Source organism: Amphiprion ocellaris, chromosome 18 (genome assembly GCF_022539595.1).
Source record: "Amphiprion ocellaris isolate individual 3 ecotype Okinawa chromosome 18, ASM2253959v1, whole genome shotgun sequence".
Taxonomy (NCBI): Eukaryota; Metazoa; Chordata; class Actinopteri; family Pomacentridae; genus Amphiprion; species Amphiprion ocellaris.
The window spans coordinates 19,536,222-19,562,370 of record NC_072783.1 but is presented as its reverse complement, the minus strand read 5'-3'; the positions used below and the strand labels follow the sequence as shown (position 1 = coordinate 19,562,370).

General features: G+C 40.2%; 3 protein-coding genes across 6 annotated transcripts; 1 reads left to right on the top strand and 2 right to left on the bottom strand.

The window, feature by feature from the left end:
• Positions 1 to 951: 951 nt before the first annotated feature.
• On the bottom strand, positions 952 to 14,703 carry narf (nuclear prelamin A recognition factor). 2 transcript variants are annotated; one of them, XM_023273398.3, is made up of 16 exons: positions 14,398 to 14,703; positions 13,682 to 13,754; positions 13,515 to 13,580; positions 12,780 to 12,908; positions 12,534 to 12,666; positions 12,253 to 12,387; positions 11,285 to 11,403; positions 9,406 to 9,535; positions 8,406 to 8,478; positions 8,053 to 8,190; positions 7,703 to 7,860; positions 4,092 to 7,607; positions 2,286 to 2,378; positions 1,865 to 2,167; positions 1,485 to 1,580; positions 952 to 1,369 (listed from the first exon to the last, which is right to left on the bottom strand). In XM_023273398.3, the coding sequence occupies exons 2-12, from the start codon at positions 13,736 to 13,738 to the stop codon at positions 7,360 to 7,362; spliced, it is 1,386 nt and encodes a 461-aa protein (XP_023129166.2). In that variant the 5' UTR covers positions 13,739 to 13,754; positions 14,398 to 14,703; the 3' UTR covers positions 952 to 1,369; positions 1,485 to 1,580; positions 1,865 to 2,167; positions 2,286 to 2,378; positions 4,092 to 7,359. The 2 variants fall into 2 exon arrangements, with proteins under 2 accessions (XP_023129166.2, XP_023129167.2); XM_023273399.3 differs by having other exon boundaries at positions 14,403 to 14,703.
• Positions 14,704 to 15,071: 368 nt separating this feature from the next.
• LOC111570554 (cytochrome b-245 chaperone 1 homolog) lies at positions 15,072 to 20,085 on the top strand. Its single transcript, XM_023273394.3, has 6 exons — positions 15,072 to 15,231; positions 17,609 to 17,696; positions 17,829 to 17,870; positions 17,976 to 18,146; positions 18,251 to 18,395; positions 19,098 to 20,085. The coding sequence occupies exons 2-6, from the start codon at positions 17,609 to 17,611 to the stop codon at positions 19,252 to 19,254; spliced, it is 603 nt and encodes a 200-aa protein (XP_023129162.1). The 5' UTR covers positions 15,072 to 15,231; the 3' UTR covers positions 19,255 to 20,085.
• Positions 20,086 to 20,204: 119 nt separating this feature from the next.
• On the bottom strand, positions 20,205 to 26,047 carry hexdc (hexosaminidase (glycosyl hydrolase family 20, catalytic domain) containing). 3 transcript variants are annotated; one of them, XM_035949591.2, is made up of 12 exons: positions 25,813 to 26,047; positions 25,638 to 25,729; positions 25,426 to 25,541; positions 25,092 to 25,179; positions 24,384 to 24,548; positions 24,126 to 24,309; positions 23,245 to 23,316; positions 22,178 to 22,376; positions 21,910 to 22,071; positions 21,723 to 21,851; positions 20,971 to 21,060; positions 20,205 to 20,422 (listed from the first exon to the last, which is right to left on the bottom strand). In XM_035949591.2, the coding sequence occupies exons 2-12, from the start codon at positions 25,722 to 25,724 to the stop codon at positions 20,251 to 20,253; spliced, it is 1,464 nt and encodes a 487-aa protein (XP_035805484.2). In that variant the 5' UTR covers positions 25,725 to 25,729; positions 25,813 to 26,047; the 3' UTR covers positions 20,205 to 20,250. The 3 variants fall into 3 exon arrangements, with proteins under 3 accessions (XP_035805484.2, XP_023129157.2, XP_035805485.2); XM_023273389.3 differs by having other exon boundaries at positions 21,723 to 21,830; XM_035949592.2 differs by having other exon boundaries at positions 25,638 to 25,725.
• Between the last annotated feature and the right edge of the window lie 102 nt (positions 26,048 to 26,149).

Sequence of the window (26,149 nt, the reverse complement as noted above, 5' to 3'; positions counted from 1 at the left end):
GGTCTCTTTCAGCAAGATAATGCCCTGTGCTGCAAAGCTAAAATACTTCAGGAACAGTTTGAGAAGCATAACAACGAGGTTGAGCTGTTGACTTGGCCTCCAAATTCCCCAGATTTCAACCCAATTGAGCATCTGTGGGATGTGCTGGACAAACAAGTCCGATTCACGGAGGCCCCACCTCGCAACTTCCAGGACTTAAAGGACCTGCTGCTAACATCTAGGTGCCAGATACCACAGCACATCTTCAGGGGACTAGTGGAGTCCATGAATCGGCGGCTCAGGACTGTTGTGGCAGTAAAAGGAGGACCAATGCAATATTAGGCAGGTGGTCATAATGTCATGTCTGATTGGTGTACATCTTCTGTTCCAGAGGCAAGAAAAACTAATTTCAAATACTAATAACATTTACAACTATACTTGGAACAGAGTCTTCGTGTATTTAGATTAGAATGACAATTTCTTGAAAAAAATATCTAACATGGTCATTAATAAAAGTCTCTCTCCGACCACTGATTAGACTCCTAAACACTCATCTCCATGTATCAGTTACATATTTAGAAATTTTTTAGAAGTATTTTATTTAAGAAGTCTGTAAAATTACTGACAATACCTGTAAATTGACAATAGTTATTTTAAGCATTATGTCACTAATGCCAAATGACATTAACTTGTATTTTTTTCACAGAAAATGTACCATATGATTTATACAGTATTTTTATTCTTTCTTAAGTTACATATCAATGTGCATTAATTGACAATAATCTGTAATTAAATATGGGGCTCTTTATATAAAGGTCTATCTAAGATGGTGTAATAATTATTAACGATAATAATTATTAACCCTTTCGTCAAAGTGCTTTACTGTAAGCATTTAGGTGAAATCTGTATTTTATGTATGTTATTCTGCATGTTGCCATACTTAACAAAGGTTCTTTCAACAATACAATGTGCTACATCCAGGAGTTCTCTTTTATTCAAATCAATTCATCATATTTATATGATTCAAACTGTACAAACACAAATCCTCATACTGTACAGACATGATTCAATCTGTACAAAGATGTCAAAAGAATTCTAAAAATGTCACAGAAAAGGTAAAAAAAAAAAACTAAACAAAACAAAACAACAAACACACAAATTAGAAGATTTTTAGAAACATGAGGCCACTAAGCTTGTGGTGTTGAGGAATAACTTCCACGGTCATCGGCAGGCTTAATGATTTTTCTGCATCGGTCAGTTTTAAATAATAAATACAACATGACTACAACAATGGCAGCGGCAAAAACACCAAATATGACAGACAGAGCTAACTTTATATCTTCCTCCCTGCGCTCCTGATCCTCCTTAGAGTGCAATGTGTTGCTTTCACCTGGAAAAATAAAATATACTCATTTTAACACGTACATTTAAAACAACTTGCTCTGTAAATCTGAATAAGAAGCACACTCATTCACTTACACAGCAAGATGCTGAGATCTACTTACAGTTCTGTTGATTTGATTGCCCTTTGATGGTGCAATTCGGTGTCACAGTTTCGACAGCTTTAACTTCTGCTGTACTGTTGCAAATTGGTGACATTCCTGAATAAGAGAAGCAGTAACAATTCATCAGTAAACTTAATGATTTTTTGGCATCGTCAGTTCTAAATATTAAATGCATCATGGCTACAACAATGACAGTGTCAAAAACACCGAATATGATAGACAACGCTAATTTTATATTCTCCTTGTCCAGAGGATCTTTGATTTCCCCTGACAAAGTGAAATATGCTCATTTTAACACGTACATTTAAAACAGCTTGCTCTGTAAATCTGAATAAGAAGCACACTCATTCACTTACTTCAAGATGCTGAGAGCTACTTACCAGTGAGCTTTACTTTGATAGGTGAGTCATCCATACCACATTTTGCACGCATTTTAACTGTGATATCTTCCTCTTTCGTGACATTTGTGATGGTCAGCGCCACATAAGTCTCATTATCCGACATACATGAGTATCTATGTACCAATGAGGCATTGGTACATAGATTCTTGTCATTTGTAGACGTCCAGTTAACTGTTAGAACGCCACAGTTCTGTTGACCTTCTTTCAGCTCGATGGTGCAATTCAGTGTCACAGTTTCTCCAGCTTTAACTTCCACTGTATTGTTGCAATTCAGTGACACTCCTGAACAAGAAAAAGAGTAACAATTGAAATAATTCCATTTTTTGTGCTTTCTAATGTGTTTACAGTAGTAACTTAATGGATTTATTATATGTTTGTGGCACAAGCAGCATAATAATACCCTCATCTGATGAGACACTGCTTTGTAGAGCATAGAGCAGACTCAACCATATCCACAGGCTGGGCATCCTGGAGGATTCACTGGCTTTAGAACCTGTAAGATAAAAGAAAAGATATGAAGAACTGATTGCCCCTGTATTGTTCTGTCTCAGCCTACCGCATGCACACAGATTCTGTCAGTAGTGAGTCCTTGGTTTGCGTCTTGGTCAGCTGAGCCTTTACTGTATGTCATTCTCCTGCTCCCTCAGTTGTAACAATGAAAATACAGTTTCATTCCTGAGCTTATTAAAATGCAGCTTGTCTTGTCTTCTCTGCTATCTCACAGTCCATCAGCGATTAATGGTTAACTAATATTTGCAGCTAGAAGATCCCTGGTTAGCATCCCCGCCTTCCCAGGATCTTTCTGCATGGAGTTTGCATGTTCTCTCTGTGCATGTATGGGTTTTATCAGGGTACTCTGGCTTCCTCCCATAGTCCAAAAACATGCTGAGGTCAATTTCTGAATTGTTTGTAGATTTGTGAATGTGAGTGTGATTGTTTGTCTGTATATGTAGCCCTGTGATAGACTGGTGATCTGTCCCAGGTGCCCCCTGTCTCCCCACTAAGTCAGCTGGGATAGACTCCAGCCCCCCCACAACCCGAATGAGGATTAAGCCGTGTATAGACAATGGATGGATGGATGGATGGTCTAATGATCTCAATATCATCAAAACCAGCCAAAACTAAATTGTGCAAATGTTGATATTTCTTATATGTTTTGTACAGATAAAAGTCTGTTGTCAAATTGACCCCAAAGAATATTCATGTGTACAACATGTGTACATGACAGTGAAAACATGTCAATTTTATGTTTACTCAGTTCTCCCCATTAAATTAGGAAAAGTCATTAAATATGAAGCAAAAAATGATGTCAGCATTGATTTAGAGATGTTAAACATTGATTGGGGTCAAACTGACCCCAAAGATAGTAGGAGGATTAAAGTTAAAGTTAATTAAATTTGAGGCTGCAGGAAAAAACGTTTTGCAAACAGAGAAGCACAAATATCTAAATGTAAAGAATATGGATGAATATACATAAAATTCAAATTTGATCAAAATATATTGGCTAAATGCTTGAAATGATTAGCTAAAAGTTTTAAACACACTTAAATAGCAAAAAATCATACATAAGCACTTGGAATAATTGGACAAAAGTCCCTGACAAATATATAGTCAGCTGAAAGTGCTAAATACTCAGAACTGCTAACTAAAACTACTGAATAAACCAATGCAAAAAAGACCAAACTAAACTTAAATAGTGATAAATAATATAGTTGTATTGAAAATGTCCAGTTTCATATCATGTAATTGAACATCTGACTTTAGGTTTGGAACATTAAATTTCATGGCTCCAGTTAAGCAGCGGCAACATGACAATATTGCTTACTGTGCACACCAATGCGTGAATACTAGTAAATAATTAATTTGATAAATGTAATAAAGTAAAAGAGACAGCTTGCCACTTTACATAATAAGCACCTTTACTTTTCTTTCTTAACGTTTTGCTCATGTATATTTACTCAAAGACATGTTCACTGATATGAAAGAAAATTCTTCCACTGCTGGTTAAAACTACCTGAAGCAGACTCATTTAAAACACATTTAAAAAATCTATTAGGATCAACAAGCTTCTGTAAACAGCTGACAAAACCATGTATTAACTTCACAGTGATTCATTACCTGTTCAAATGAATAAAATCTCATTAATGCACCCACCCATGCAATGTTGTATAAGCAAACACACTGAGCTACTCTAAGTAACACTTACTTCAAGGAGATCCTCTCTCTCAGGTGAGCAGCAGGGAATGATTGATAAAGTGAAAGGTTACACAGCTTGTCAGACTGAGGGAGTTTCCTGGTGAAAGTAGTTTAGAAATAAACAGCCTGGATATGCAGAGGAGAAATGAAACTTAAAGAAGGTGGAGGGGGGAGTAAACTGGAGTGAAACAGTTGCTAGACATTGGGTCAGATGCTGAATATGATTATATATTCATATGTACACTGATATTGACCAAAATGAACAACGATCACAATAGTAGAATTGAACAGAAGCAGAATGATAAAGGTTTCAAACATTTGATTCTCTTTGATCATCCATTGTGTGTGACGTACAGAAACTACTCTTAGCTGTGGGTAAGAAAAACAAGTTAACAATTTTTTTGTTGTCATTGATGCATTAGCCGACGTTTACATACAGGTAAGCATAATTTCCCTCAAACAAAAACCAATCTCTCATATTTTTGCTTTCACTTGCTCTGGCCGCACCAACTGATAATTATTTATAAGTTTCAGCCTGCCAGTCGAAAGGTAATGACAGATTCCTGGAAATCAGTCAACCCTGCTGCTGTTTGCAAGCAAGCCACAGAGAACAGAAAGAGAAAAGACGAGCCATGAGAAACAAGTCAGAAATACATTACCATTTAAAAGTTTGGGGTCATTTAGAAATTTTTTCCAATGAAGATCACAATAAATAAACCAGAAAAACAGTCTAGATATTGTTAATGTGGTAAATGACTATTCTAGCCGGAAACAGCTGATTTTTAATGGAATATCTTCATGGGGTACAGAGGAACATTTCCAGCAACCATCACTCCTGTGTTCTAATGCTACATTGTGTTAGCTAATGGTGTTGAAAGGCTAACTGATGATTAGAAACCCTTGTGAAATTCTGTTAGCACATGAATGAAAGTGTGAGTTTTAATGGAAAACAGGATATTGTCTGGGTGACCTCAAATTTTTGAACAGTATAAAACCATTCTTTCAAATTGCCATTTTTAATATTGGGTGTAAACTTCCCATGGACCTCGATTAGGATGTCTTTCAGCTTCCTCTAGTCTTGGTTCTCGCTCTACAAATCTCTAACCAGCAGCTAGAAATCTGGCTGTACTTTGGAACAGCGAGTTGTGTTTTGACAAGCAATTCCATCCATCCATTATCTATACACCGCTTAATCCTCACTAGGGTCGCGGGGGGGCTGGAGCCTATCCCAGCTGACTCGGGCGAAGGCAGGGGACACCCTAGACAGGTCGCCAGTCTGTCGCAGGGCTACATACAAAGACAAACAAGCACTCTCACATTCACACCTACGGGCAATTTAGAATAATCAATTAACCTCAGCATATTTTTGGACTGTGGGAGGAAGCCGGAGTACCCGGAGAAAACCCACGCATGCACAGGGAGAACATGCAAACTCCATGCAGAAAGATCCCGGGAAAGCCGGGACGCGAACCAGGGATCTTCTTGCTGCAAGGCGAAAGTGCTAACCACTACACCACTGTGCAGCCCCTTGACAAGCAATTATTTTAGCAATTTAACTTCGAATTTCAATCAACATTATTACAGCTACAGTTTGCATTAGGGATGCTAATTTTAAACAGCTCTCCTCACTGATAGTCGTTCATGTTAAGAATCAATAATTGGCTATTAAAATGAATGGAATACAGTTACATTACATGTTTAATCACAAGCATTTAGCATTTGCTGCAAAGCTTGCTGTGTAATGTCAGACACGTCAGGAAATGATAAAGGAATCTATATCAAGTATTTTGAGTTTCATGTTATGTAACAATAAATCCTTTCTTCATCTGAACAGCTACTCAATGTTGCCTGATAAAAATAGATGTCTATAAAGTGTCTCCTACATTCATTGTATGACACAGCTATAGGTTTGTTGCTCAGGTTAAACTGAACTCTGCACACTGGGACTGGCTGGAAACAATTAACCATTACAGAAGTCTCTGTCATGGTGGCTTATTGCTAGCAATCCTCCCAACAAGGATTGCAGCTGCACACATACAAACTACCAACTCACCCATCAACAACACCATTGAAATAGCAACCACAAAAAAACACTCATTTAACAATTTGGATTGAACATTGACATTTCCACAATACCTGCCAACACAAATCAGCCTGTCGTCTGAGCGACCGACTCAAAAACAACTCATAAACAATACGCATGAAGAACACCATCTCCCTGACCAACCTGTATAGCAGTAACTAATGTGGCCAGTGCCCCCAAATGCCACTGCAGTTACCAATGCAATGTTGTCACCCATTCTCTGAAACAAGCAGCTCTTGAAATGTTTGCAAGTTTTAGCCTCTTGCAGTCCTTTCACTGGAAACATGAAAATATTGTACTGAAATGAGGCAGCACCATTTGTTTGTCAGAATGTTTTAGTGGTTTACACATGACATGGATGTTTGATCTTTTAAAACAAGAAACAAAAACATATAACTTAATAAAAATTCTGTTCTTTTGGAATTGGAAGAAAGTGATAATACAAATTAAAATCTCATGGTTCTATTAAAAATATGACTGTACTCTGCCTTCACTGGGACGGATAATCCAACATTTTCAACTGTCCCTTCACCGTGACTGTTAATAAGACACTGTTGCATAGTTTTCACTGTGTTTGACAACACATCGTCTGCTCTTTCAGTAACAAACAGTGAGTGGAGAGAAATGAAACTAAGTAAAACAACATGTTTCATCATACACAGTTAAGATTTGTAATACATTAAACTCCTGAAATAAACATTCAGTGTCCACAAGTTCACTTTAAGAGTTCCAGTTATGATTCTAACTTCTTATTCATTATCTCACTGGCTTATTGCTCTGTGAATTGACGGACTGATAACTAGTTCAAACGTGCTGCAGATGTTGTCATTCCTCAGCACAGCTGGCACCTCAGGTGACTTTGTACCTCTTTTTTTTGTAGCTATGATCTCAACAACTTATTGACATTACTGCTTCAGAGAGCGAAAATATTCTATGCGTGTTTCTGGACTCTGGACCCTTATATTTCCTCGGGCTCATTTTTGGCACAGAAGAGGCACGATTAATTAAAATACAGACAGCTCCCCCGTGTGGCCAAATGGAAAAATGACCTGTTGAGACCTTCACTGGCCCATGGTGCTGCATGGCCCACAGCTTGTCCTTCATTGAACCAGCACTAAAGATGACATGGTCCAAGCAGAATCCCAACCAAGCAGCTGTTCAGTCATGTCTTAAAAGCAAAGCAGCCCATTCCTCCTCACCACTGCATGTGTGGAGGCTGCGTGTGGATCTGACTCTGATTCCTGTACTGGGTGTGTAGCAGCTTGTTGGCCTGTAGTGAGTCCTGGCCTTGCAGCCAGTCTTGATAGAGGGTGTGCAGGGTGAGGTTGACCTCTGGAAGTCGGACTGGCAGGCTGCTGTAGGCCTCCTCCATCTGCTGGACCAGAGCTTTATCCACCCGACCTCCCGTCTCGCTCTCTGCCTGACCCCGGCCGCTCAAGCACCCTGAGGAGAAAAATGGGAAGAAAGGAAAAATTAAAAACTGCATCTACTCATGAATTTGAAGAGCTGATTGAGCTGTTGGTGGGACTGGGTCTTACCTCCTGGGCAGGACAGCACCTCCACTAGCTGGTAAGGCACACGTCCCTTTCTGATACGGTGAACTAGAGTCTGGATGTTCCTGAAACCGTAGACGGCAGCAAACTGCAGCAGTGTCTCCCCGTCCCGCTCCAGTGTCACTTCCTGGAAGTCCCGATTCCTGTAAAACCACCGTCATTGTTCATCAGAAAAAAAGTTCTCCGACAAAAAGAACCATATTTGATCTCCAGATTACAAGTTAAGAGGACATGATGCTAGTGACCTTCTAAAAAATTCACATGAAAGGACAAGGACTAACAAAGCAGAATGGCTGGGTTATATTTCAAAGTATTGTAGTCTCAGCGTCTCTTACCTGAGGGTCTTGTATGTGATCTCTTGGACGTCCAGACCAAAAAGCTCTTTAGCAGCGTGTTTGAACACATGTTCCAGAAAACCTTCAGAACCTCTGCCATCGTGCCTCACCAGCGCCGCGTCTCCAGCTTCTCCCAACCTACAGTCACAACAAAACCTACTATGATACTGACTCAGTGACGTTACCATTATTCAATATGCATCTACAATATTAGATGCAGTCAGCTGGTTGAAGTTTTCTTATCACACAAGAATGATAACTCTGGAGTCCAGTTTAATCATTTCTGTTGACAAAACATCCGTTTTGTTCATAAAAGGTCTTTTTTTTCCTATTTTGGTAACTTAGAAACTCACACTTGATCCAGTGGAACTGAGTCCAGCTCCTCCACTGACACCTTCCTCTGCTCCATCAGGTAATAGATCTCCCCTGAAACATGAAACATTACTGTCACTGCAACATCTCTCTATGATCATCATCTCCTTGCACACTTTCATAGTCTGACCGAGAGACTAAAACAAACAAAAAAGGAAACAGCAGAGATGTGGTCTGATCTTAAGTAGTTTTATTAAATATTCATCTGGGTGCTGGTTGAACAGAATCTCTACAACTGTGCATATGGGCATATTTCTTCAATTAGCAGCATTTGTGGCTTTCTCCTTCCACAGGAAGCAAAACCTGATCACAAATGCTGGAGGCTACTCGAGGGTTGAGGCTCTGGGTTCCTGATGAGATTAGTCACAAGTTAAAGCCTTAGAGGCAGCAAGCTGCTACTGTTGGGCCCTGAATTCTATGTGCTCACCTTTTAATGGCTATAAGGTTTGCTAATGTTACCCCACTAATTCTCTGACGTGTCCATTCTCTTGTACAGCACATCATCACCGTATCGTACAAAAGTTTTAAGTACAATATTATTCAGATTCTTCTAGATGCAGTACAAATAAGGAGTGTCACTGTGATTCGAAGATTTGTACATGAGCAGGAATGTTGGACAACATGGAAGCAAAAGAAGTGTTCTGTTTATGAACTCAATAATGAGCAAAGAAATCATGATTAGTGTTTTGGCCATAATTGTGCAGCCCTAGGGCTCCCGTATGACTTTTTAATAATAGAGAATCCCCAGTGGGTCAGCATTGGGGTTATAGAGGCCCTGGGAGGAAGAAATTTTCTTAAATACTTGACTTGATTTAAATGTTATTCAATTTGAATCCGTCCAGTACAGACACGACTTGGGTATCAGATAACATTTTGAGGCCAGAAAAGTTGCACGTTATATGCCCAACAAACTCTACAAAGCATTCTCAAAAACTATCTGGTCCAGAGCCGCAGTGAGAAAGACGGCCCTCTCCATCTTACCTGAGGTGAGGACACAGTCCACGTCCCTGGTCTCCAGCAGGCTGCTGTAGAACTCCTCTCTGACAGCCTCTAGCTTCTTATCAAAGCAGGGAGCCACCACCACATGGTAGACTTTCTCTGGACTTAACTTCTGCAGGGACAGAAGGAGAGGGAGAGACAGCATAACAAGACTGATTCTTTTCCAGGAAGGTATAGAAGCAGGTCAGACCTGGATGTGAGGTTAGCCTACAGAAGTGTTTCTCAAATAGCAGGGCGCAGAGGCATGACAAGGGAAGCACGAGCGACTGGGAGGAAAAGGTCTGTCTACGCGGAACTAATTAGCTGAACTATTGTTTTAACGTCGGTCTGTTTTTCATGGCGCACAAACTGTGCTGGCCGTTCGGACTCAGACGTATGGACTCCCATGAACAGGACAACGCGTCGTTATTGTGCTATTGGAACACCGGCATACTTGATCACATCACCACCTCAGCTCATCTACTGCAAGACATGAACTGCAAATTGTAAATGTGTAAAACTGTAAATTTTAAATAATTTCCAGACCATGATAAGTTCCAGATACCTGTGACTGAATGTTTTGTTTCTTTGTAGAAACACTGTGATCTGGCAGTTTTAATGCATGTTCACTAAATGTGAACATTTTCAGAATGTACTTTTTGGAACTAAAACAAAGGGGAAAAGTTGGGGTTTTGGTTATTTATAGGAATTTTTTTTGTCCTCTGAAGGGGGGCCTGACAGAAAAAAAATCTGAGAACCACTGGCCTACAGTCATAGTACTGTGTTGGCTGTGGCTGTGTTGAGTGTTCAGCTTTGACTAGAACACACTACCTGTGACAGCCAGTTATGAAATAAATTTCTTTCCCAATATTTAGTCAACATTTAGACAGGACACATTTACTCTACTGGACAACTTAGAGTACCGTAATAGACTGAAAGTCATGGTTCCTTATTTTATTTTGTTTTTTTAAATTAGTCTGTTTCCCTTCTGGTTTCTGTCAAGCAGCTGCATACTTTTATTTGTCTGTATCTGGTGTCAGGTAGAAAATGAAACTTTGTCTGTGATCACAATGAAGCTGCTGCTTTGTCACTTAACGTCTGACTAGCTTTGGTGAGCTTTGGAGTGCTAGTTTGGCATCAGAGCCTGACTTAGCACCAGTTCTTTGTGTTTCCACCACCTAAGCACCGGCTCCAGTCTCCAAAAACTGGTGCTTAGCAAGCACCAACATTTTTCTGGGCCAGAGCTGAGTACCAAGTACTTCAGGGGCTGGCGGCGGGGTTTATTTTGACCAACGATCAACGGCAGAAACATAGATAAGTTTTATTTCTCAGAACACCCTGCTGTTAGCCTACTATGAACCTGCTAGCTACAATAGTCCCACATCAATATTATGAACGTTACGCCTGCTAATGTGGTACAGACACAAGATCAGTGATCAGAGGTTAGTGTTGACTATTGTTTGCTAGCTGGTTAGACGCTGGTAAGCAATGTAGGCTTGCAAAGACAGGAACAGCATCTGCATAGTTACGATGCGCAAACGTTGTTGAACGGCTACACATGCAGTGACTGACATTTTGTGATGACACAATAATGTTGCTCTAACTTGGCTCCTTGCCAGTGGAAAAGCAAACAGGTTCTTTGGAGGTGCAAGATTTGAACCAGCTAAGCACCAGCACTGAACTAGCACATTGTTCTTCCTGCTCGCAAAGGGGTATCAGAGTATGAGGGTATGAAGGGGGCTGTTAATATTTGAAAGTCTAAATAAACTTAACACATATTGCTTTGTTCTGTCTTCTTAATTTGCTGCTTAAACAACTGTTTAAAAGCACCATCCACCTACACACCTTTAAGGGTGAGTTGTGACAGTGGAGGATCCCTTACCTGTTGTTTTGAGAAGTAATCTTTGACGAGACAGCCCATGATCTGCTGAGGAGACCTGGCTGTGCAGATATGTGGAGTGACCAGACTGCCCAGGACACGCTCTGAATACCGAATCCATCCTGTACCCACAGATACACACAGATTACTAACCAGTAGTCTAAGGTGTAATTTATTGTAGAATATCATGCCAAAAGACAACAGGCGCAAACACAGTCCAGTACATTTCGTCAGTGGTGATAAAGCACCCTATACCTTGTGTAAAATTCAAAACACTTCCACAAAAATGCACATTTGACAAATGTTTCATTTCTTCACAATTAGCTGCTATTATCATTATTACTAAACAACATAAACAGTCTGGCTTCCACTGTAAAATAACCATCACTAAGGTGTAAATATTGAAATTGTACAAACATTCAACAGATTCCTGTAAATTACCTCATTTCTAAACATTCCTGACAATCTCACTTCCCCTGGAAGTCATAGCAATTTTCCAGACTTTCCAAGGCTGAGTTTCAACTATGCCGACCTCCACAACCAGTAGCAGCCATGCAGCCCTAAACTCTAGATGTCTGTGTTTAAACAGAATTAAAGGCCACTAAAGTTCTTGGGTACTATCTCTAGCGCTGATGAAGGGAGTGGTAAAAGAAGAGCTTTCTATCTTTCCCCACCAGCTCTTCACTGCTATCTGTGCTTCTAAAATAAGCCCCATTCATCTTCCTCGTATTCAACACATGGCATGATAAGGAACTCGGTGCACATTAAGGAACATGTAGAGCAGCAGGAGAAAGAAGAAAATAAGGTAAATTTTAAAAAAAGAAGATAAAAAATTGAGCCAAATATTAGGACAGAAGATAATTCAGTTGGATAGAAAATCAGTCTACAGTTGGAGAATTAAAAAAAACAAAACAAGAGTCCGCAGAGGAGAATATTGTGTAGGAGAAGAAGTGAGGTTGAAGGTAGTCTACCTGGGCAGGAGGAGGTGAACATAGGCAAGGCGTGGGAGTCATGGTTCCTCCTGCGATACCTCTGAATAAACTCCTTTTGACTCTCTAAGATGCTGAAACCTGCTGCCAGGGTGGTGTCGAACACATACTGCACTCCTGCAGGGAAAACCAAGACAGCAGAGAGAGAGAAAGAGGGAAACGTTGAGCATCTACGACAGATATCAATTACTAGTTTGAAAAACTAGAAACTGACTGTCATCCCAGATCCCGAATAAACACAAAACTATTTCCAAACAGCTCACCGAGCCTCTTGAGAAAGCTGCAGAGTTTGTGGGCAGCTTCAGTGATGTCCAGACCAAACTTGACAGCAAAGAAAGGCAGAGACTGTGGACACACCGATGCCACAAGCACCTTGTGCTTCGACACGTCACATTTCTAACAGGGTCAGAGAAACAATTTCATTGTTGAAGCTATTGTTCAAAGTGCAACAAGACAACATTCTTTCATGCATTCTCAGGTTTCTGAGGCCAGTTTTCAGTGCTGTGTACCTTATTGAGCGCCAAAATTCGCTCCACTTCCTCAAGGCTCTGCTGAGAGATCTTTAGGTTGTCCTCCTCTGACAGACAGCCATCACAGGACAGACATGCACTCAGCAACAACTGGGATCCTTCATTCACCTGAAGTAAAGGAAAGAGTGTCTGAGGTGAAGGGTTTTTCAGAAATATCAAAGAGACTCTGGTCCGCTGTTTAACTTTGATGAAGGTCGATAAAAAATAAATGTATTGCTGCAATTTTGTAAACTTTTGGAAATGACCATCCCTCTACTACACACCTGTTCAATAGAAGACGTGCAAAAAGTTAATTTGTCTTAAATTGTGATGGGATTTTAAAAGACACACATTTTATATCTGATTCTAATTCTGGAGTTGATTGACAGTTGGGGGACTGTTTAAAATGGTTAAAAGTCAAAGCAAAAGAGGTTGAGATATTTTGGTCGTTGGAACCTACATCTGCAACTTGACAGTGTCTTTTCACAAACGTTCCATACCTCCACCTTGAAATTGAATCTTGCATTTCTGTTGCAAATGTCAAGTCTCTAAGTTCAATCTGAGAAAATCCAGGAATTCTGTTAAGAATTTAGAAATCTCCAACAATACTCCTCATGGTCAGTACACTAATTCTGATGTGAATAATGGGTGGACTTTCTCTTTAATAAACAACCTGTTGAGGTCTGACTTGGTTAAATCGATGGATAATAAAACTGCTTGACAACCAGACAATACCTGTCCGTTGACTTCTTCTTTTTCCTGTTTGGAGTTCGTACCATCGTCGCTCTGTTTCTTGTTGCACTGCATGTGAAAGAGCAATAATATTTTCAATGACAGACTGACAGCAGGAGGAGCTTTTCAAACAAATGGAATGATTTACGAGACATCTCAGTGATACATACCTGTTTGGTGCAGTTCTCACACTTCTCCTTACGCTTTGCTATGCTGACCTCTGACATCTTTCTTGTTGGATACCTTTAAATGGAGAGGTATACAGTAAGTGGAAAACAGCACCACTGGATTCCCTGTGTGGATCACTTCCTCACAGCATGTTGCCTGTGAAGCAGCAGCATGAGGACTGGCTGCAGCCCGCTGCTGTGTGTTGTTTTGTCAGCTCCACCCTCCTCTGACCGCCTCCTCGTCCTTATCACAAACACAGCAGTTTTATGATGGTGGGAAACTGATGATGAACACAAACTAGTATCCTGTCATTAAACTTAAATTACTCTGGTTAATTATATACACAGTGCCAACAGAAACACGTGCAATTACGTGAGGTAAAAAACGACAAGTTTGGGCAGAAAGCTGTAATACTATATAAACCCATACAGTTAGGCCTAATGTATGGATACGATAGGTTAGTCTGGCGTGATTTCAAAGACAAAAAAAAACATTTTTTTTTATTACAGCTCAACATAATGACTAGCTAAATGTTCATTAGCTACGCGGCGTCACATTTTAGCTAGCTTTCACTTTACGATTTAAAACATGCTATTATATTACAGGCCTTTTTTTCATATTCAAGACACTAAAGTCGGGGAGTAGACCATCACTGATAAAATGTGTAAACAGTGCAGAAAGTTCAGTGTTGATATGACAAGGACGAAGCTTCAGGTACCTCACCGGACGGTTACAGCTCCTTAGGACAAAGGGATGTAAAAATGCAGAGGGCAGCCCGGAGACCCGCTAAAGGACCGCAGCACCGCACACCGGCTGAACCCAGCGGTTACTCAGCACTCCCTCAGCCTCGGGTCAAGTCGTCTGTGGCCGGAGTCACCGCCACTGCTGACTCCAAACCCGGCGGTTATTTCATAATATATCAACTGCTGCTTTCATAAGCGACGAGGTTTCTAGTTTCACAACCGCTTGTCCCTGTACACCTTTCCTCCATTGTGCAGTGCACCCTGGCACGGCCGCTCTAGTGCGCATGCGTAGATGGAGTAGTACCCTGCTCCGGAAACTAACTTGTGTTTATCGGGAGTATCAAAAGAATACGCTGCAGTAATATAACAAACTATAATACTGCCAGAAATATAAAACACATTATCTAGCTACACGTATTTCTTTTAAATAATTGTAAAAACAAGACGAAATGTTGCCATTTTCAAATAATCGGAAGCCTAATTTAATAATAGATAATAACTAATCATTTCAAATCGCTTCTCAGTTGTAGAAAATCAAGAAAAGCTAGAGCAGGAAACAGGTAACACAAACAATATACATCATTTTTATTTCACGAATGCTTTTTAGGCCTTTGTTTTGAAAGCAGCGTAAAATTGACCAATCAGCGCCGTCGGTTCCAGGAAGGAAGAATCACCCATTCAGGACGGTTGCGTCTGTTGTTGCAATAATATGAACAGAACTTCCTTATTCGCTGCATGCGTTTCCTCCTGCTAATGCTTTTTTCTTAACGCTGAGGCCCAGGTTTACAGAAAACAACGAACATTTTAAGGTAAGTGATACAAAACCTCACAATATTAGTGTCTTGTATTGTTCTGGTGAGGCAGTGTTGTGAGCACATCACATCCAACCATCAACACCATCAGCACCAACAACAGCCTCCTAGTCTTGGGAGTGCTTTTAGATCTAATTAAAGGATCACGTTACCTAAATGTAGAAAAATGGATCGAGAGGCAGAAACGGACATATTTTCCCCTCTTACTTCTTGCAAGAGGCTGAGTTACAATACAGCAGAAGTAGATCTGTACTCAATCAAAGGGCTGAAGGCAGTAATGTGTCTCAAACAAACAGATCTCAGTTTCTGGGGCTATTTCTTCATGCGGACAAGGGCTCTAATGGTTTACCAGCAACATATCTGGTTTATCTTGAGGAACTAGATTATCATTAATGGCTATGGCTGGATTAACACCTCATGGAGGATGGTGCCTTTTGAGCTCATCTTACTCTACCACTTATATAGAGGTGGAACCCTACCTTGCCCAGATTTGATAATGTGGCTATGTTTTAAACCAACTGACTTATAAATATTCATCATAAACGCTCAAAACTGAATGAATGAATTTCTTAGAATTAGATTTAGACACATTGAGGCTGTCTTAAAGTGTCCTCTAAAGACAGATCTCTTAGGAAATTAAGGACAACTCACAGTACGGCTTCTGCTTACTGGTTCATAATCCAGATCTTGTGAAACTGTGGGTTCCCTGTAGTTGTCTGAGCTTTGCATGGGAAACCTCCTGAAGATCACTGATAAATGACAATGTATTTTTTTGTGATTTAGGTGAACTAGGCCTTTACTCTAGGGATATTATGATCATGTACAATTGGCTTTTATACATATGGTGATGGTCAGACAGCCCTTACACAGCCTGGAGGTGTGTTTGGGGTCATTGTCCTGTTGAAAAATAAATGATGGTCCAACTAAACACAAACAGGATGGGATGGCATGTCGCTGCAGGATGCTGTGGTAGCCATGCTGGTTCAGTGTGCCTTCAGTTCTGAATCAATCCCCAACAGTGTCACCAGCAAAGCACCCCCTTGCCATCACACCTCCTCCTCCATGCTTCACGTTGAGAGACCACCCAGTCACCTTTTCTGTGACACGGCGGTTGGAACCAAAGATCTCAAATTTGGACTCATCAGACCAAAGCACAGATTTCCACTGGTATAATGTTCATTCCTCGTGTTTCTTGGCCCAAAAAAATCTCTTCTGCTTGTTGCTTTTCCTTAGTAGTGGTTTCTTAGCAGCTATTTGACCATAAAGGCCTGATTGGCATGGTCTCCTCTGAACAGTTGATGTAGAGATGTGTCTGCTACCAGAACTCTTTGTGGCTTTTATCTGGGCTCTAATCTGAGGTGCTGTCAGCTTGTGATTTCTGAGACTGGTGACTCGGATGAACTTATCCTCAGCAGCAGAGGTGACTCTTGTTCTTCTTTTCCTGGGGCGGTCCTCATGTGAGCCAGTCTTGTCGTAGTGCTTGATGGTTTGTGTGACTGCACTTGGGGATACATTCAAAGTTTTTGCTATTTTCTGGACTGACTGACCTTCAGTTCTGATAGTAATGACGGACTGTCGTTTCTCTTTACTTAACTGTTTGGTTCTTGGTATAGTATGGATTCTAACAGTTGTCAAATAAGGCTGTCAACTGTGTACCAACCTGACTTCTGCACAACACAACTGATGGTCCCAACCCCATTAAGAAGGCAAGAAATTCCACAAATTAACCTTGATAAGGCACACCTGTGAAGTAAAAACCATTTCAGGTGACTTTCTCATGAAGCTCATGGAGAGGATGCCAAGAGTGTGCAAAGAAGTAATCAAAACATAGGGTGGCTATTTTGAAGAATTTAAAATATAAAACATGTTTTGACTTATGTCACACTTTTTTTGTTTACTACATAATTCTATATGTGTTCATTCGTAGTTTTGATGCCTTCAGTGAGAATCTACAATGTAAATAGTCATGAAAATAAAGAAAACCATTAAATGAGAAGGTGTGTCCAAACTTTTGACTGGTAGTGTAGATATTCCATTAAAAATCAGCCGTTTCCAGCTAGAATAGTCATTTACCACATTAACAATGTCTAGACTGTATTTCTGATTAATTTAATGTTATCTTCATTGAAAAAAACTGCTTTTCTTTCTATTCTTTTATAATATATTTTATGATTTGTTTTATGATATTCCTTTATTTTTATTGTTTGCTGATTTTACATGTAAAGTGTCTTTGAGTGTTCTAAAAAGTGCTATACAAATAAAGTGTATTATTATTATTTATTATTAAAAATAAGGACATTTCTAAGTGACTCAATCTTTTGAACAGTAGTGTGTGTATATAAAGTACTGTATTCAGGATCTTCCCTTTGTTCAGATGGGATACATGACAGTAGAAGAGCACAGCTCTACCCTGCTCCACCTCAAGAGATCCCCAGGGATCCGCTCATGGTCTCTTCTTGTTGGTAGGTTTGCTACTGAAACACTCAAATATGAAATGAACACACAACATAAAACATCCACTTAAAAACTCTTCAGTTAAAACACCCCTTTGACTAAACTGTCTCCTAAATGAAAGCCTCTCTTTTTTTCCACAGGTATCGCATCTGTCGGTTTGGCAGCTGCATACTACAGCTCAGGTACACAAACAGAATTTACACAATCCCTCAAAGTAGCCTCTCAGGTTTGTTTACAGCAGCTCCATCTGCTTTATGTTCTCTCATTGTGTTGTGTGAATCCTGCAGACAGCATCCTGTGGAAACTTTTCTATGTGACCGGCTGCCTGTTTGTGGCCATGCAGAACATGGAGGAGTGGGAGGAGGCCGTGTTTGACAAAACCAAGAGCCTGATTGAGCTCAAGACCTTTAGCTTGTACACTTTAGTCCTGACGTTATGGAGGAAGGGGCAAGAGAAAGGTCAGTGACATCACAGTGTAGGTGAGTCAGTACAAAAGTCTCAATTATTGAGGTGAAAGGGCAAAGTGTTAGATCTTAATGCTTTTTCTCTCTCTCTCTCTCAGTTGTGTTGGATCTGACCCAGCTGTGTGATGTGTGCATCCAGGAAGAGAAGGTTCGGTATTTGGGGAAAGGTTATCTGCTGATGCTGCGGATGGCTGCAGGCTTCTCCTACCCGCTCACTCAAAGCGCCACACTGGGGGGACGCAGGTAGGTTGTCTGCAGCTGGTAGTTTCCATATGTTCAAGTTAAAACCCATAATATTCTCGTAGAATCAAGTCCTTTTTGTTACTTGGCCCTAGGTTTCATTCTGCATTATTTGCCATTCAGTGTATTTACATTTGTTAAAAAAGAAAAGCAGTCCAAACCAAGGCTGCTCAATTGTATGATTTCTGAGAGATGAAATCTTTAATAAAGAATTACCTCAGAAACACTTGGAAAAACCACCACCAATTAATCACTTGTTCCTTGTGTCATTTGGGACAGATAAGTCCCGATAAGTCTGCAGCGGCCGATTTGTAGTAGGATCGCGATTATGTGATCGTCAGCAGACAGCTGACATAGTGTTCACTTGTTGTCATAGTTACAGTGACGCCATGCCACTATCTCGCAACACAGAAAACTTTAACAAATCCCTGGATCCAGATTATGAGCCACATCACTGCCAAAATCTAATCAATTGGTCCTTGTGTCATTTCTGACCTTCCCTGAAAATTTCATCCTAGTCCTTTAGTCCATTTTTGAGTAATGATGCTAACAGACAGATAAACAGACGGGCAAACGTACGCCGATCGGCAAAGTAACAATATCAAACAGTTAGTTAAAAAAGATATGTGAACCAAAGATTTCTTAGTAGAACTAACATAAAATAACCCAGCATATCCCTGTTCTTTCTGTTCTTCCGCCCATCAGCGATGTAGAGGCTCTTTCCACGCTCTTGAAACGCTTCCTGGGACTGGAGGAGCTGCAGCAACGCAGGCAGCAGGAGTACGAGGCCGAGTACGGAGAGGAAGAGGAAGATTCTCCGGACAACAGCACTGACTCAGATGATGAAGCAGATGAACACTGATTTCGTGCAATTTTCCTGTAACTTTGGGTGTATTGCGTTAGGGGCATCATGATACTGCAAAGGCATTCCAGAAGACAAAGTTTTAGTGATGCCCTCAACACATGGTAAACTATAAGCATGTGCATGGAACTCCAAGGACTTGTTCAGTGTCTCCACACAGACCTTCTCTTTGTATTTTTCAGTGTTTCAGGTAAATTAAAGTGCATTTGAATGTCATTTCCATATTAGTTTTGTTCAAATAATAATAAAAAAAAAAATCTCCAGGAAGTCTGATGAAAGGGATTTTTTCCATCCATTATACTGTAGCTTTCTGTAAATGAATGTCATGTCTAAGCAGTTACTAATTACTGTTTGAGAATACACTCCAGATTATAGATTTTCTGTGCCTTCCTACTGAACTCTAATAAGTGTTTATATGACCATGGAAAGTGCTTTTCCCACAGTATTCTGGGCCACCCAGTTTATAGTCACCCTTCTGCATGTTTATTCATACCCAGTCTGCAATCCAGTTGAATGCATGTGCAAACTGTAATTGAGCATAAAGGATTTTCTGAGCTCAGTCAAGAGTAAATTAGGTGTGAAATTCTTGGGTCTGTTGCTGTTATGTCTTTTCACATTTCTATACTTTTTTGTGAACCAAAGACTGAATCTCAGGCAAACACTTTGGTGTTTTTTTTACAAAAAGTACAACGAATCAGGGCTGATGGTGAATGCTGATATGTGCTGCTTGAAAGGAAAAATCTGAATTTTTGTTTACTGTTGGTTGATTTTATTGTTCCTGTTTATTTTCATACATTTGCAAATCTTATATAAAGCTCTTTTGTACTTTAAGTATATTTCTTCCTCTCTTTGCTTAACTTAACTCCATTCACATGCACACGGATAAGTGCAGAATCACACAGAAAAAAATCACTTTTGTTCATTTTCCGGCTGAAATTAGGAAACCAGTATCTGATTGAATCAAATAGAAGTTTAATGTTGAAGTACAAGATTTCTCTATGGCACCATCTCCTTCACACAGGCTCCGATATCCTCTGTTATCCTCTGCAGAGGGGCCACTACAGGGCTGACATGTTCCTCTATCCACTCCTGGGCTGTAGACTCTGGGTAAAGATGAACCATCTCCTCTCTCACTGACTCCACCTTCTGTTGTAGCATCGCCAAATACCTAAGATGTGACCACATGTTAGAAAACAAGTTGTGCTTTACGTAAAATGCTAAATTTTGTAAGCTAACTTGCTCACAATGACAATTCTAATTTACTGGTGTTTAGAAGGTATTAGTTACACATATAAACTGACCACAACTTTCGCATTAGAGGAAAAGTCGGAGGATTACTGAGGTCATTTTAGTTCAATGTTCTTCAGAACAAATGTCACGGCAATCAATTAAAAAGCTGTTTACACACTTCAGTCTGGACCATTGAGCAGATTTTGAGAATTTCTGTGAAAAATTTTTAGAAAATTAAAAACTCATTTCATAATCTCATAATATGCTTAGACTTATGAGAAAAAGTGGTGTCTTTTTGAAATAGAGTAGAAACATATCAGAAAACCATGAGAATAAAATGTCCCGTGTTATGACTTAAGGTAGAATTGTGCAATACATTTACACACAATATCCTCAAGTCTCTCATAATAAGGTGCTTGCTGGTAAAATCCAAAACGTCAGGTAATTTTTAAACTCTAATTTCTAAAATTTGAAATGTAAGCTCACGTTGCTGCTTGGCTGTGAATCTGCATTGTGATTAGCGGCGTTACCGTCCTCCTCTGTCGGTGGTACGGACTGAACCATCCTCGTACAAACCTGCAGTAGCATCAAAACATACAATTATTTAGCTACAAACGAATAACAACAGTTAACTATGCAAATGGTACAGGAATACTTCACAATTTGGATACTTTTGCATGCAAAATATGAAGCTACTGCTAGCAGCTTGTTACCTTAGCTTGACATAACAACTGGAAATGTAGTCACAGCTAACATATCATTTCTGGAACTCAACAATCTGGTATTTTACAACTTGTCAAGATCTAGAAATCATTTTAAATTTACATTCATTTCCACATCTGTGTACTAATCCTGACCACTTGAACTGACACACCATAGAAACTAAAGTGGGAATTATTAAGGAAAAGCTGTCCCACTGCATTGTAAATGTATAAAATTTATACAGAAAAAAAATGCATAAAAGTTGTGGCAGTGCATCAACAATAGGGTTTCACCAAACCAAGCTCTGTCATACTGAAGCTGCTGACTGACATTATATTGTTCAATGTATTTAAATATTTTCACAGTAAGGATTCATTTTCACCTCTGTAATTTTACACTTTGCAAATTCATCCCGTGGGCCAGATTGGACCCTCTGGTGGACCGGGTTTGGCCCGTGGGCCTTATGTTTGACACCCCTGCTCTAGGGTAAATAAAACAGTGGAAATAAAATGTTATAATCACTGCCCATAACTCACATGTTGCTTTCAAAAAATCTTATATCCTCCGAATTCAGGAGTGAATTAAGCTCCACAATTAACTCGGCCAGCCTCCTTCCTGGAAACAAAGAGTCGGCTGCAGATGTCCTGAGGGCCACACAGAGGAAACTACCATTAACATGGAGAGACTCATACACAGTGACTGTGTTGTTCATCAAAACCTCACCTCTCCATGGCCTCCACCTCCACTGCAGAAATCCCCAGCACCTCAGTGACTTTGCTGTGAGCCTCAGCACTGAACTGACCGTGGAGGAGAGTCTGCAGACAGGCTGCTAGTGATGGGAGAGCCACCGGCATCAGCTCACACAGCACCGATAGATGGTCATACCTGACAGTAGGCACACAATTGACTGATTAAAACAACTTTGAACCTACTGCATACTGTAAGATGTGACAGCAGCCCTCTAACTTAAAGAACTACCTCTGATTCCTACCTCTGCCAGCCTGTGATGGCGATGCCCTTCAGGTTCACACCAGGAGACAGAGACGCAGCCACCTTCAGCCACTGCAAATGATTGTCCACATGTCTTTGTGTGCAAGTCACACAGGTGTAAACACTAGTGGAGCCTTTAAAGGAGCTGGCTGCCCAAACATCTGCCATACCAGCACTGCAGTACTTCTGTAGCAGAGATACTGGAAAACACAATTAGAGAGTATTCAACAATTTAGTTGACTTTTTACTTTGAAGTCATCCTCTGTGTGGAGTTGGGAATCATGGAATAGCACACGATATGACACCATCACATGTTGTAGGTGAAATTGATGGCGCATTATCATACTTGATAGATTCCCAGACAATCATCTACAATACATCCTGATATCTAAGTGGCTTAAGAAGAAAAAATACCCCCCAAAAAGCAAAAAGTAGGAACTTATTCATCCATTTTACTATAGTGTAAGCATGTCCATATAATGACTATTAATCATTTTTATTAATGTGACATTTCAGTTAATTAGTTGTCTGATTTGCTTTCTTCTGCCACAAGTAATTCTAAAGTAGTGACTTTGGTATGTCAAACTGGTCAGACGAATTTTGTTTAGAGTGCATATTTTCATAAAACTATAGATATCTAGTGCCAGTGTGCTGAAAATGTATTCCAAGAGGAGGTGACTATATCAAAATTTTGTCCCAGCTCAACGGATAAATTTTGAAATTTCAAAAATAACTGAATTGAGAGAACAAGTTTAATAAACTTAAGATACCAAGTTGAATCAAAAGTTTAGTCATGATGGTTAAAGACAGATTTGCTTTCCTTTCATATTTTCTCAGTTTAAAAAAGCTGCTCAAGCCAATTCTCATTCCAAAATTGTTCAAGTGCTCATGTTTAGAAGTTCCAAATGGTCTGTAAGACAACTAGAAATTAACCTTACTTTGACCTATTTACACCAAAGTACAGTAGAAAAGATGAGTTTATGTGACTAAATTCCTGTTTGCTGTTTTACAGTGGATCTGATAATATATAATAGCTCAGGGTTTGAATAATGTGTGCTCAGTTCCTACCAGTTTTGTCCACATCCAGGTTAGGAGTGTAGTCCCACAGCATGGGCTGAACGAGTCCTACTAGACCACTGGCTGGAACATGGATAACAAAAGAAAACTGTTAAATCAAGACACATTTGAAAGCAAAGACACCAATACCAGCAGTGGCTCTAAAACTGGAATATGAAGATCACCAGTTATCCCTGAGATGGTTCCTGCAGCTCTTTAACAAATTACTATATTCTACATTCATTTTAAGTTTAATTTGGATACTTCCACACAAATTACTTTAATATTCAATCTGTTAACATTGTTATCTACGAATCTAAACTCATGAATGGAGATGTTACTCAGATTTTACTTATTTTAAATAATACCACTGAAAAATTAGTCCATTGCTTGCAAAGTCCTGAATTTAAGAGTATAAAAGTGTAATAGAAAAATTAAAATGTACTTGAGGTATTGACAGCAAAACAGATTGCTAAAGAAAATGGACCCAGTGAGTGTCACTGTATTACTATGTATAATAATATGTATATATGTATTTAGCATGTTAATGCTGTAGTAGGTCAAAGTAAAATGAACTGATTAAAAGTTGTAACAGTGACTGCATCATATTTTATTTAATTATGCCATGAATGAAGAATCCTAAAGCATAAACATGCAAATCCTTAACTATACATAACTGATAAAAAGTTGTTGTTTCATGTCGGTTTTGGGTAAGCTAACCCATAACATGAGACCATAGTGTCAAAAAGCTTCTTAACAGCTGATATTTTTAGTTTTGCCATCCTATTTCTAATGATGCTTTTAAATTAAGTACTTTAAACTTACTTGTACACCTTTTTTTTAATATTAGTGATCTCCACATTTATCGGGAACCAACTGAATTTCTTCCTCACCTTTCAGTGTGTCCTGGCTCATGCCCCTCATCATATCATCCCACATTATGATGGTCATGTGAGGCCACACCTCCTTGATAGCTTTGGCCACCTTGGTCACATGACTCAGGAACAGTTGCTCCACTGTATGTCCAGGAGAAGTCAGCCACAGCTTGGACTCCTCACCCTCACCCAGCATGTACACCTTGAGGCAATGGAGACAAGGGCGTGAGTTCCAGTGTTGCATATGCTACTAGTTACACAAAAAACAGTCCTTACCTCATCTGCTCCAATGTGCAGTGTGTCTAGACCAGGATGCAGCTCCACCACCTGCCTCACCATCTCCATCACCAGCTTCACCCCCTCCTCTCTGTGGGGATTCAGGGTTCCCACGCAGTGCGACGTCTCTCTCAGGTGCCACATGGGCCGGTGCTTCAGTACAAACTGTGACAGAATAGGAACAAAACCAGGACGAGCAGGGATCTGATATGAGGTAGGGAATATAATATGGAACTCTATCCCAACAGTGAAGAATTAGAGCCACACTACTTAAAACCACCTGTCTAATATTGTTTAGGTCCCCCTTTTGCACCAAAACAGCTCTGACTCTTTGGGGAATAGACACAGGATCTCTGGGGGTATTCTGTGCTGTCTGACACCAGGATATTGGAAGTAGATTCTTTTGGCTTTCAGGCATGGGGGCGCTTTGGGTCAGGCAAGTTCCAGTGTAACCCACAGATCGGATTGGTATCTGACACCTTGGACTTTTATCATGTTCCACGAGATTTGGTTAGATTAGGCTTTGGTACCTGTCAAAGTAACATCCACACAAAGGCCAGGACACAAAGTTTCAAAGCAGAACATTACATTGTAACAAGATGATTAATACTACTTACTTCACCTGTCAGTTTTAATGTTGTGGCTGAACAGTGCATTTATAATTTGTCATTAAAAAAAAAAAGTAGGACAGCAGGCAGTTTGCTTCACCTCCATGTGACCAAATGTCTGCACGAGCGGAATCACCTCCATGCCCTTAGATCTGGCAAACTCCTGCATAGACAGCACTTCCTCTTGGCTAAGACGAACAAACAAAAAAGAAACGCAGCATACAGTCAAGAGAACTGATCATTTTTATGGCACACCAGACTTGCACATGAAGCCTTATCTGTATCCGACACAGGAAGGATTGTAATTGTACTACAGGATCTCGCAGCATGATAAGAGAGATAAGAAGAAGCACACGGATCTACACAGAATACACACACACAGCAAAGAACAAAGAGCGGAAATGATTAAAGGAACATCAGGTGTTGTGTTGCACCTGTAAGCAGGCTGTACTGTCGCCTGTAGCAGCTTCAGCTCCCCCTCATAAGGAAACGCATCCTCATATTCCACCAGCAGGCCGTCCACTCCCAGCTGAGAGAAGAGCTCGATCAGCTGAGGAGATTCATTAGTGGACAGCACATATCAATAACTTGCCAGTGACAGAGGTGCAAATACACATGCTGCAGCAGATCACAGAGGAGGCTTTACCCTGCGCAGGTATTCAACTCGTGGAGGGGCACCTTTCAAGTCCAGGTGAACCAGCTTTTTTCCCTTAGGCCAGGGGTCACACTTCATTCTGCCTGATACATAGATCTCACTGTAACAACAGCAGCAACGGGTACACTTGTGATTGTGAAGAAACAATATTTGTAGTTTGACTCACCTGCACAGTTGGTATCGATCCAGATCCAGATATGGAGAAGACTGACACTTACTTCTGCACAAAAAACGCCTCTTTTTAATGCAAGTACGCAGCCGAGGCAGTCGAGTAGGTCAGCCGTGTATTGATGCTAGAATGCTACATGCTAAGAGCTTAGTGTGTGTGGTTAAGGAGAAAGTAACAAACAAGAGGACCAGAATTTAGCTGCCTGCCCTGTAGCCTAGCTCTGTTTTCGCAGCTGTAGTGCAACTCAATTGGGGCCAGACGTGGCCCAATGAAAACGGCGCTTTCTCTTCCGTAGAGCCAATCAGATTTGACGATACGCGGCGACCAGGAAGTG